Source organism: Nilaparvata lugens, chromosome 1 (genome assembly GCF_014356525.2).
Source record: "Nilaparvata lugens isolate BPH chromosome 1, ASM1435652v1, whole genome shotgun sequence".
Classification (NCBI taxonomy): domain Eukaryota; kingdom Metazoa; phylum Arthropoda; class Insecta; order Hemiptera; family Delphacidae; genus Nilaparvata; species Nilaparvata lugens.
In genome coordinates this window covers 98,154,595-98,166,664 of record NC_052504.1, presented here as the reverse complement: position 1 = coordinate 98,166,664, position 12,070 = coordinate 98,154,595, and the positions used below count along the sequence as shown (strand labels likewise).

General features: G+C 37.8%; 1 protein-coding gene across 1 annotated transcript in view; it reads left to right on the top strand.

Annotated features, from left to right (window-relative positions):
* Window positions 1-24: 24 nt before the first annotated feature.
* The window catches only part of LOC111056036 (DDB1- and CUL4-associated factor 10 homolog), a 30,065-nt gene continuing 18,019 nt past the window's right edge, over window positions 25-12,070 (top strand). The window contains exons 1-4 of the mRNA XM_039419590.1: window positions 25-575; window positions 4,227-4,340; window positions 6,903-7,100; window positions 11,092-11,263. Of these exons, the coding sequence (XP_039275524.1) occupies window positions 331-575; window positions 4,227-4,340; window positions 6,903-7,100; window positions 11,092-11,263 (729 nt within the window). The 5' untranslated portion in view covers window positions 25-330. The remainder of the gene's footprint in view (window positions 576-4,226; window positions 4,341-6,902; window positions 7,101-11,091; window positions 11,264-12,070) is intronic.

The following is a 12,070-nucleotide window of genomic DNA, read 5'->3' as shown; positions in this document are numbered from 1 at the left end:
TTTTGGTGTTGATGTCACAATCAACACAAGTGGTGCCTGATGTTTGTCACTTGTGTGTGAGTGTGTGTTTGTGTTTAGCTCGATTGTCTCTGTAATAACTTATTGTCTGGAGTAAAATTTAATTATTGAGTTTTACAAAGTTCCTAAAATATTGTAGCTTTTACAAACGTTCTATATCAAATTCAGAAAGAATTATTGCATGAACTATCAACGACACTATAACTAGATGCTTCCGTGTATCAGGGATCTGGTATAGCTCTCACCTAACCTAAACACTTTGCCATCAAAAGGGCAAAATCAAGGTAGGGGAGCTAAAATAATAATACAGAAATGGATATCTTCAATATCTTGAACAAACCAACCACGTCTCACGTTCCTGCAGCTCGAGGACCAGTGTTTGATAAGAAATGGATAAGAAACAGAGAACTTGGTTTCAAACCCAAAGTAGGAACCCAAGATAAATTTATGAATTGTCTTTATTCTTCTGTCATGCCTTGCAGTACTTGGGATCACAACTCAAGTGTCAAGAGTGCAGTACCTGGAGGCATTTTCAATCTTGAATTTTCACCTGATGGGTAAGTGGTAACTTATATTGATTAGTTGAAGTACCATATTCTAGTTTTGACTTGAGTTGATAATTTATTGTAAACAATGACCTAAGATGGCCAGTCACCTCAATTTTTTGTTTTTAATTATGATTAATTTAGTGTTTGAAATTATTCAAGTAAAAAGATGACTTGGTAGAATTCTAGAGATTATTGCCCAAGCATTCCTGGATGGATCACATAAACATTGAAAACTGTAGTCAATATGGTAGCCCACAGGCACTCGACTAATTATAAAAAAATACTTCTGTCACTTAATTAGGAAGAGCAATTCCTTTGGTCTCATAACTATCTGGAAGGACTCAGCTTGTCTCCCTCTATGTTGCAAACTCGTAGACTCTCCTTGTGACTTGTGGTGTTCCTCGGGGATCGGTGCTGGGGCCTACAGTGCTCTTTGTCTTGATAAATTACCTCGATGACCACGGTTCCTCTCTGATTCTTGTGGATGATACATCTCTACCTTCATCGGGTGCTAAGCTTCAGCGTGTTTTGGAAGCATTTGCGGAGCATTTTTGATCTGCCACATTGTGGCTCCTGGCTAATCGAGTACTTAACCCAATGGATCATCTGCAGCGTGTCCCGAGAACTGGCCCACGTACTGCCGGAACTGTACAGTGGTGGTTCCTTTCAATGCAGGCTAAACTGCTCCTTTATACTCGCCTACCGGCTTGGCAGTGCTTTGCGTGTCATACCTAACGGGATATGCGCATAGAATGTGCACACAAGGACAACATAGCCTGACCTGCCATCTTAGAAGTATTTTCATGCGCCATCTATCCAGTTCACTGGTCATTGATAAAGATAAAGGAATAAGGTATTGTGGTGTCGCAGCCATATCCATGTCTCGAGAACTGCGTTACCCTCAGAATCCAGTGAAGCTGCTGGGTTTTGTCTTTGACTGCAAACTCAGCTGGAACAGTCATAAATACATCCGGTAACCAGCCGACTCTCCTGAATTTGCTTCCTGCTACTCAAGATGAATGAGGGACCTGGTGACTTAAGAAGTATCTTGCAATGATGTATCACGCCCTCTTCCATTGTCGCATCACCTACGGATTGCTCCAGTGGGGTCACTCGGCAGGGGCTGCTGATCTCTTGAGGTTTAAAGAATCATAACAGGCAGCTACCATCTTGCCCACTGCAAGCCCATCTTTGCTCTCCTTGGTGTACTGACGATCTTTAGCCATTACATCCTCCTGTGCTTGGTGTATACCTTATACCTTCATATAGGTAACTGAAGTTGTTGTTTAGACAATCACCCATGCTGTAATAACTCAATAATTCTATATACACAGAACGGGCCCATTTATTCAATGATTTATTTCAGCCAAAAAATACATCAAGTACATTTGGCTAAGTCATATTACATATAAGTCATATTATTACAATAACTTATATTAACCTATAAACTCAATTTATGATCACAGATATACTAGTCTTTGAAAATATAAACAATAAACGCCATAATTCATGCAAAATACTTATAACTTTTAATCCTTAGATTATGCTAGACTCCAATAGACATGGTAAACTTTACATTATTTATTTTCATGTTTGTCAGATCGATGCTTAAACACTATAGTGAGGTCCACGTTAAGCTGCGTACACATATACGCTCTTCCAACCCGCACCGAGCACGCTCCTCCCTCGTTCCGCCCTCGTTCCTCCATCGAACTACAGTCGCGCCGCCCACGCACCCATCATGAACGTTACGGAAGATGTTAAATCTTCACGCGTTCCCCGGTCGAACCATTGTTGCTCCCCGGTCGATCATCAATCGCTCTGCTGGAGTGACGTTCGGTTGCGGAGCAGAGCGAAAGTCTGTACTCACCTTTATAATGGCAGTGAAGAAAGATAGTAGAACAACGTTGATGATCTTCTGTCTTGTCAATGCCTTCTATAGACAGTAGCTGATACAGGTTTATTGAATAACTGTTCTTTTTTTAATAATTATATTTCGTTAAGCAAGAAATTATATTTTTCAGTAATTTCATATTTAATGAATTTTCATTATTAAGATAGAGTATTTTAAATTAATTATTATAAGGAGTCCCAGAGTACTACGTACATGTGGTAAAAGATATGTACCATGGAGCTAAAACAAAGGTCAGGAGCCCGGCTGGAATTGGTGAGGAGTTTAGTGTGGAGGTTGGGGTTCATCAGGGTTCAGCCCTGAGCCCACTCCTCTTCTATCTTGTCATGGACTACCTCACTAAAGAAATTCAGCATCCAGCACCTTGGGACATTCTGTATGCGGATGACATTGTTCTCATAATAAAAACGCCAGAAGAATTGCAACAGTCTCTTGATTTGTGGCGTGCCAGCCTGGAAGCAGCTGGCCTAGGAATTAGCATAGAGAAGTCGGTCTATATGCACTGCAGTGTTGGAGACAATGATGCGCAGGCGCACATACACTTGCAAGGTACTCCACTCCCAGTAGTTAGTCAATGCAAATATTTAGGCTCAATAATCAGCCATGATGGAAGCATAGATGCTGACATCTCAAGCCGTATAAACACTGGATGGATAAAATTGAGGAAGCTAACGGGGGTACTTTGCGACGAAAGAATGCCTGTGCCCTATCAAGGGAAAAGTGCATAAAGCTGCAGTGCGACCAGCAATGCTATAATTATGGTAGTGAGTGTTGGCCCCTGAAAAAACAGCAGGAAGAGAAACTCCATTCTGCTGAAATGAAAATGCTGAGATGGGCCACTACCTCCGTAAAAAAAGCCGTAGTGCATTCGTGTGACGTCAGTACAGATAGGGGTCCTACACCAATAAAAAATTCGTCAATTTTAGCTGATCTATATCAGCTAGTGTTTCTATTGGTGTAGGAGCCCTACGTGTGCTGACGTCACAAGAATGCACTACGGCTTTGTTTACGGAGGTATTGGATGGGCAGGGGGTGTGACTAGACTGGACCATATTCGAAACACGCATGTTCGGGGCAGTTTCCGGGTGGCACCAGTCTATGAGAACATAATGGAAGGAAGATTACGCTGGTATGGACATGCAAATAGACGTTCACCCAATCATATGACAAGGAAAGTACTTGATATGGAGACACAGCCGAGGGGCAGAGGCAGACTCCGTCTCACATGGCTAGGTTTAGTTCATAAAAATATGAAGCAGTTGGACCTGACAAATCAGACGACCCAGGAACTGGAGACTTAGATCGAGGAGAGCCAACTCCAAATAATGGGAAAAAGGCAAGGAGGAAGAAGATTTTAAATTAATTATTAATTCTACATTGTTGAAAGATGATCTGGCAACAGAGCAAAGCAAGAAAGAGATAGCGCTATCCGCTTTGTTGAATGATAGACAAGGATAGCAATACCGATAGCGCTATACACTTTGTTGAATGATAGACAAGGATAGCAATACCATTGCTAATCAAAGACTGTTATAACATGGACCTGACTATAGTAAAGAAAATATGTAATGCATGTCAACATTTTAGTCTAGGTTTGTTAGACCTTAATAAATAAGCTCTAATAATTAGACTCTATAATAGACATGGAAAACTTCACATTATTTATCTTCTTGTTTGTTTGTCAGATCGATGCTTAAACACTAGACATTTTCAACTTTACATTTTTAATTTTGTTCTTTATTTGTCAGATCTATGCTGGTGGCAGCTTGTGAGAAGAAGAGCATACTGATGTTTGACCCTCTCTCTCGAAATTTGATCCGTGCTATTGACAATGCGCACAATGACTGCGTAAACTGTGTTCGGTAAGTCAGTCAAACACTATAATCTCTTCCAGCTACGTGGATTGTATCTATTAGAAAATTTAAAATACAATTTTTTCCTAGATACCCTTTACACCTGCATATTTTTGAAACGGTTAGCGAAATATTATTCCGTCGAGGTATTGATCATATTGTGCTAAGATATGCAGATTTGCATGTGAATCTATGCATATAATTATATCAGGAATAAACCTGATACATAATTAACTTCACGCCTTTGACCGTTTCCACACTTGAGACTTGTTTCCACTAGTAGAGTTAGTGGTCGAGTAACTGGCATACTAACTCTACCGAGCTAACTCTACTTACCTGGTCGAGTAAAGTTCTATTTTGACTACAATTGAGAATAGTAGGTAAAGTGTGTTTTCTAGTGAGCAGAACTGACCTTGACACTTTTCAATAAATTTAATTTTTTCATTTATAAAATAGAATTATAGTGCCCTTTGAAATAATTAAAATAATAAATTAAGAATACAAATGATAACAATTAGTTTGACACCATCGTCAGGTTATAGGTTCAGGTTATTCTATTTTATAAATAAAAGAAACTAGCCCTAAATTCATACTTTTTAATAAATAACAATACTTCTTAAACTTAATAGCCTACGGCACAACTCTACTAGCTCGAGAATGTTTTCATTAGCATAGTAGAGTTAGAGTAGAGTGAAAAGCGGTGGTGGGGGAAGGCAAGTGGTAGAGTACTATCCCACGGTGCTATCCCACTCTACTCTACTAAAAACTAGTACTCTACCATGAACGTTTTCATTGGGAGAGTTCACAAGATAGTTAGTACTTGCCCAGGGAACTCTGCCACTAATTCTACTAATGAAAACCAGGCTTTACCGATTGTCGGCCGACACTCAGAAATGTCCTCTTATTGGCTAGTTCTCAGCCAATCGGAGGACAATTCTGAGTGTCGGCCGACAATATCGGTAAGTGTGATAACGACCGATCACTGATGAACCTAACAACATTGTGAGTATTTTAAGGAAGTAGGTGAAATATTTTAAAGGAGGATGAACATATTTTCAAATCCTTCAGTTTGCACCAGATACTTGACTGAAAAGCTAAAGTGCGAGATAAATTACTTTTAACACGGCTCTTTCTCGAAGACGGAGAGGTCCGATGCTCTATCCTCCACTAATCACTCCTACTACCTAGCAGCATTCTCCTTCTTTTGTGTCTGTTGTTTCTGTGTCTGTGTGTCTTCTTTTGTGAGTGAGAGAGCTTTGTAACGCTACGCGGCAACACTCCCCTCCATCTATTGCTGGAAATGTTCCAAGAAGTGAACTGGTCAGCAGGTATATTGGTTTGTGTATGTTACGGAGATGTGTTCATCACAAGAACATGAAGCAAAATGACACGGCGCATCCAATTGTGCGCAGGATGTCCGTCTGTGTCTACGCTACAAACTGTGGAGGGAGAAATGGGTTTCTCCTCTTCATGTTAAAAGTAATTTATCTCGCACTTTAGTCACATGGTATTATGTGCGATCGCATATCAAGTGAATGATGACATAATTGACCATATGAATAGAGCTGCGCATTTGCTTATACTTCTAAAATATGGAGCATATAAAAACAAACTAAGTCTTGAAAGAACTTTCACACCTGAAATGCATGATCAACCTAACCACCCGGGTATGCGGTTCCAATAACATAATTGACATAATTGACCATATGAATAGAGTTGCGCATTTGCTTATATTTCTAAAATATGGAGCATATAAAAACAAACTAAGTCTTGAAAGAACTTTGACACCTGAAATGCATGATCAACCTAACCACCCGGGTATTCGGTTCCAAGTGACCATAACTCGACTATCGTTTTCGTAATTGTAATACACATTTGGAATACAATAGTATATTTCGCACCTAGAGCAGAAAATGAGATTTTTCCAGCTCGAAATCGGTTTTCAAGTCCGAGGCCGTAGGCCGAGGACTAGAAAAGATTGAGAGCTGGAAAAACATTTTTGCCCGTGGTGCGAACGATATTTTTCGCCACACTACAGGTATTGCTGACAAAATAAATAAAGAATACAAAATAAAGAATACTCATTAAGCTATCATACCTATCTCTTGGTTTTAGTGGTAGAAGATTTGCAGTCAGGATTTCAGATTCTTTTAAAATTTCACTTGGAATACCACAGTCATCTTCAAGCATTTTTGAAAATTCGGAATGCACTAATCAACAATAAATAATTGAATAAAACTGGTTGCGAAGCGAATTAGTTTGATTCGAAACTGGAACTGAAATCATGGCGACTTCAGCTGATGATGAAAGTGGACACTCGCCCGATCTAGCGGATGACTTATTAACTACTTCCATGAGCGGCTGGAAAGAGACAACTTTCTGGCCTAGACCGGAAAAGAAACCCTTTTCTGACGTCGTCTGCAAACAAGGTCTTTCAGATCTACGTAGGGACTGGAAAACAGCTGCTTTCTGTGCAGTGTGGCGAAAAAATTGTTGATCACTTCATGAGTTTTGGCCAATTTTGAGCATGTACCAATGAATCAATAAATATAGATTGTTATATAATTGCAGATTCCTGGATTCGCGTGTGTTCGCAACGTGTAGCGACGACAACACAGTAGCCCTGTGGGATGCACGTAACCTGAAATCTCGAATAAGGACGCTTCATGGTCATTCCAATTGGGTGAAGAATATCGAATTTTCACCCAACGACGGCCTTCTAGTCACATCTGGCTTTGATGGTAGCATATTCACATGGGATATCAATAGGTTTGTATTCTGTACTGCGATTAGACTTACATGCATGTGTAACTATAACAATATTCAATATTCAAGGTTCACAAAATGATACCTCACTATATAATATATGTGTCGAGGTTATCATCAAATTAATACAAATTTATGCTACAACAGATAATACAAAAATTCCAAAAAAATCTAAAACTATATCTATTACCCTAAGCATCAACTAGCACAATGATACTAAACCGAGGTACTATTTTCTACCTATAAATTACCTTATTTAAAAAGAATACTACTTAAATCTAAATCCTACTTACTATTAGTTCCTCACTACTTTGTATCCCAATACTGAGTAACCAATGTCTAATTTTTCTTTTGAAGCTATTGAAATTTTCCTCTCCTTTGATTTCTAATGGTATTCTATTAGATATTGTAGGCCCTAAATATCCTATAGTGATGTCCACGTTATAATGACAGTATTTGATCAACTTTGGTGTTGCTATCCTTGTCTATCATTCGACAAAGCAGGTAGTACTATCCTTTTCTTGCTCCGCAACGATGCCAAATCTGTTCTTGACAATGTAAAAAGATAATTAATGAAGGCAGAGAATCGGCAACGCTGTTCTCCCATCTTAATCCACTGTCATTATAACGTGGGTCTCACTATAGTGATCTTTTTCCAAATGCTGTATTCATTCTTGGTACTTCTTGGCTGTAACGTTCTCTTATTCTAGTATTATGTCTATGATTTATGATATGGTTCCTATTTTGATGTTTTTTCATATACCCTAATAACAACAATATATACAGTTACCTAACGCTGAATACTCTATTTTCTATAAATAATTCTACAGTTGGAAACCAGATTTACTATACTATACCGGATTAAAACTATAATTGTAATTGTCTATTATAATGATTATTTCGAATTGTGCTTCATATGTTTCCCCAATAACCATTTTAAATTGAAAAACACAGTTCTAATTTTGACACGCCCACATTTATTAGATTTTGTACTCAGGACTGTAGTTTCGTGTTGAAACCAACTGATTTCAGTTGAAAAAACTGTGTTTTTTCAATTATGGAGAAATTCCACAATATCAATTTCTATTCTATCATCTAAATTAAATTTATTCACAATATGCTCCGCTTTCACATCTTGAGGTACAAACACAATGAAAGCGGAGCGTCGTGAACAATATCATGTTAAGTAATGAGCTGCAACACACTGGAAGCGTCTACTCGCGGAGCGGAGCGGAGCGTGGCGTCAATCTTTGGAACAAGCTGTGTTTTTTTTTGGAGCGTCTACAAGCGGAGTGTCACAGTGCGAGTGCCAGTCTGGTCTACTTTTGTACATAATAATGCACTTGTTCTACTACATTTTCTCACCATCTAGTACACTAGTATATATTTTAACGTTCGCCCAAATTGCTCTGTAAAGGTGCATACAGATTCAAGCGCCGCGAACATGAGCAATTCACTTTTAATCAGCTGATGCCAAGCTTTTTATATCTGTATCCAAAGACCTAGAAGATGCATAGACTCACATGCAGCGCTAGTGTCGTACTTGGAATTGAAATCGGCCATTGAGGGGGCAACCTATAAGATTATCACATACCATCAAACCAATGCTTTTGTAATTTATAATATTACAAATATATTATGTATAATATCTCGTGCTAAAATACCCCAATGGCGGCCTTCAATTTCAAGTAAGAGCTATCAATGAGAAGGCATAGGTATTGTGGGTCTATATCTCTTCAAGGTATTTGTCTGTATCTTACCGTTTCTGTAAAAATACAGATATAATCAGCTGATTAAAAGTCAATTGCTCATGTTCGCGGCGCGCATATCTGTACTCACCTTTATTTGTATTATTTGATTATTCAAAAGAGAAAATTTATCTATTGCACTTTGTAATCAAAAGTAAGGCTATTCTAATCCATTTCATTCATATTTCTATGAAATTGTTGGTGATATTCACCAAATAGTTGACTATCCAAGTTGATTTCATTAACCCACTCTGTCCTAGCAGGCTTAGCTAATATCCAATACTTTAAGTAATTATTCTCACAAAGTAATGTCCGTGCAAACTTAGGCAACGCCATTTTCTAGGCCCTTGACGCTTGACGCTCAGACGCTTCCTGTGTGTATCATGAACGCTCTGACAACGCCACACCACGCACCGCTCCGCCTTCAGTGTGTTTGTACCCTTGCCACCAGTTGCACGTTCGTCGGTTAACGTTTAATCACGATTAAATTCTATACACTAATCGAGATTAGCGCTAACCGATGCATTTTGGTTGCACAAAACAGAAATTTCAAGCGATAACGCCGATTAAACTAACTGGCGTAAAAAATTTGATTCTGATTCGTTGGTACCATTTTAACGGCGATTAGCTGAAATGAAGAAAATTTGGTTACAAAGGTAAAAATGAAAAAATAACGCCGGTTAAACTAATCTACGTAAAAGATTTTTAACAAGCCATTCACGGGGAATTAAATCCAACTAACGCCGATTAGGTACCAACTGATAGCTGTCTTACAATTGGTTTTTGGTAAAAAACTATAAAATTCAAAATATGAACTAAATATATGCATGAATTTCATCCGTTAATAAAATAGAGAAGTGTATTCAGCTGATATTAGCATTCAAAATTAGATTCTGATTTTTGAGATTAGTTTTCGATCTGGTTCGACTGCAGACAGCACTTGACAATGGCGACAGACAGCACATTTTTATGGCGCATGCCTAATGAATGGTCACCGCTTCAATAACATGACCTCAATTTTGTGCCATTTGTTCAGAATAATAACATCGGTTAAATTACAGTGTTGCCGGATTGTGAAACCGGAAAACTTAATCGGGATTAAAAACTAACCGATCTTTTTGAAACAGAAATGAATCCGTAAAACTAACGCTGATTTGTTAATCAGCGTTAGGGCCAGTTGCACGACCGTCTGTTAAATATGGACATTAACGTCTATTAACAAATCAGCGTTAGTTTTACGGATTCATTTCTGTTCCACCAAGATCGGTTAGTTTTTAATCCCGATTAAGTTTACCGGTTAACTAACCAAGATTTTAACCGTTCCACAATCCGGCAACACTATTAAACTGACACAAAATAATTGAGGTTATGTTATTGAAGCGGTGAATTTGAAACTGAAAAAATATTAACAAACGAGATCATGGTTCAATATTATTAGACAAAGAAAAAATTAGTTTGATTTCAATTCTAATAAGAGAGAATATTTACATATTAGAAAACTGATAATGATAGGTATGTTTTAAGGTAAAAATGAGGTTATGTTATTGAAGCTAAGAATTTGACCATTCAGTACAGAGGAAAGCGCCATGAAAATGCTCTGTCTGTCGCCAGTGTCAAGTGCTATGCTGCTAACAGACGACAACAGATCGAAAACTAACCTCAAAAATCAGAATCTAATTTTGAATGCTAGTATCAGCTAAATACACTTATCCATTTTATTAATGAATGAAATTCATTCATATATTTAGCCCCATACGTTGAATTTTTTAGTTTTTTTTTACCAAAAACTAATTGGAAGACAGCTATCAGTAGGTACCTAACCGGCGTTAGTTGGATTCAATTCCCCGTGAATGGCCTGTTAAAAATCTTTTACGTCGATTAGTTTAACCAGCGTTATTTTTCGATTTTCACCTTTGTGCAACCAAATGTTCCAACCAATGTTAACCAGAATTAAAAATTGTTTACGCCCGTTAGTTTAATCGACGTTATCGCTTGAAATTTATGTTTTGTGCAACCAAATGTTCCAACCAATGTTGACCAATGTTAACCAGAATTAAAAATTGTTTACGCCGGTTAGTTTAATCGTGATTAAACGCTAACCGACGTACGAAAAACTGGGGGTAATGTTCATATTTAACAGACATGTGTGCAACTGGCCCATACACTTTAAACCTTCTAGTCTCGTTATTTGTGTTCGATATAGTTACAATATTGATGTTTTTCAATTGATGACTCTGTGTTTGCAGTTATCCTGAAAGCCAGTACTCCTACAACAGAGTTTTCCACACCAACGGTCTGATGAGAACCCGATTAAATCACGACGCCTCCAAGATGATCATCTGCACAACTGGTGGCTACCTCATTATAATACACAACCTTGATCTCAAAACTCTAGAACAGGATATGATCGGCTTCAAGGTACACATGCTCAAGTGATCTTTTGTTATTTATTATTTAGCGTATGGCAGATACACAATAAATATATAGCTAATGAGTCTCAAAAGCCTAGATCTACACTGCATATTTCCAAATTCTTTGAGATGTTGTGTAGTTTTCGGTCAGGAGAACATAAGTTTGTCTGACCGCCATTATTTGCTAGTTCATTTAGCGTTACCCAATGTGCACCATGGAGGCGAACTAGCGTTACACTCATAATTAAGTTGAAAATCTGATTGCTGGAACAATTTTTAGGTTATTATGTTATTATTTCATTGACCGAGCGAAGTGAAGTCTAAGATTCAAGTCGACGGTTTGGCATTTCTCTTAATGTTTAAATGTTTATATATATATTTATGTTGCGCATTTACGGCGAAACACGGTAATAGATTTTCATGAAATTTGACAGGTATACTCCTTTTTTAATTGCGCGTCGACGTATATACAAGGTTTTGAAACCTTTTATTAGGGTATGATCACATTGGATGCTTATATTATGCAAGTTCACATGTGGTCATGCATGACCAAGCGCGCAGATGAGAAACAAAATCTGGAAAGAGCAATAGGAACACTCACACTGAACGTTTGAACTTGCTGGTTGCGTTGAAAAGAAAAGAAAGAAATATTTATTGCCAAAATCATTAAACAAACTTTACAAATGTGAAAAATATAAAAATTTTCATATACAATACATTGCAAAAACTTAAAATTAAAATATTTTCCATTTAAAAATCGATTATAATATTATCATTGGCGTTACCAGCAAAACTAAGTAGTTTGAGCGATGGC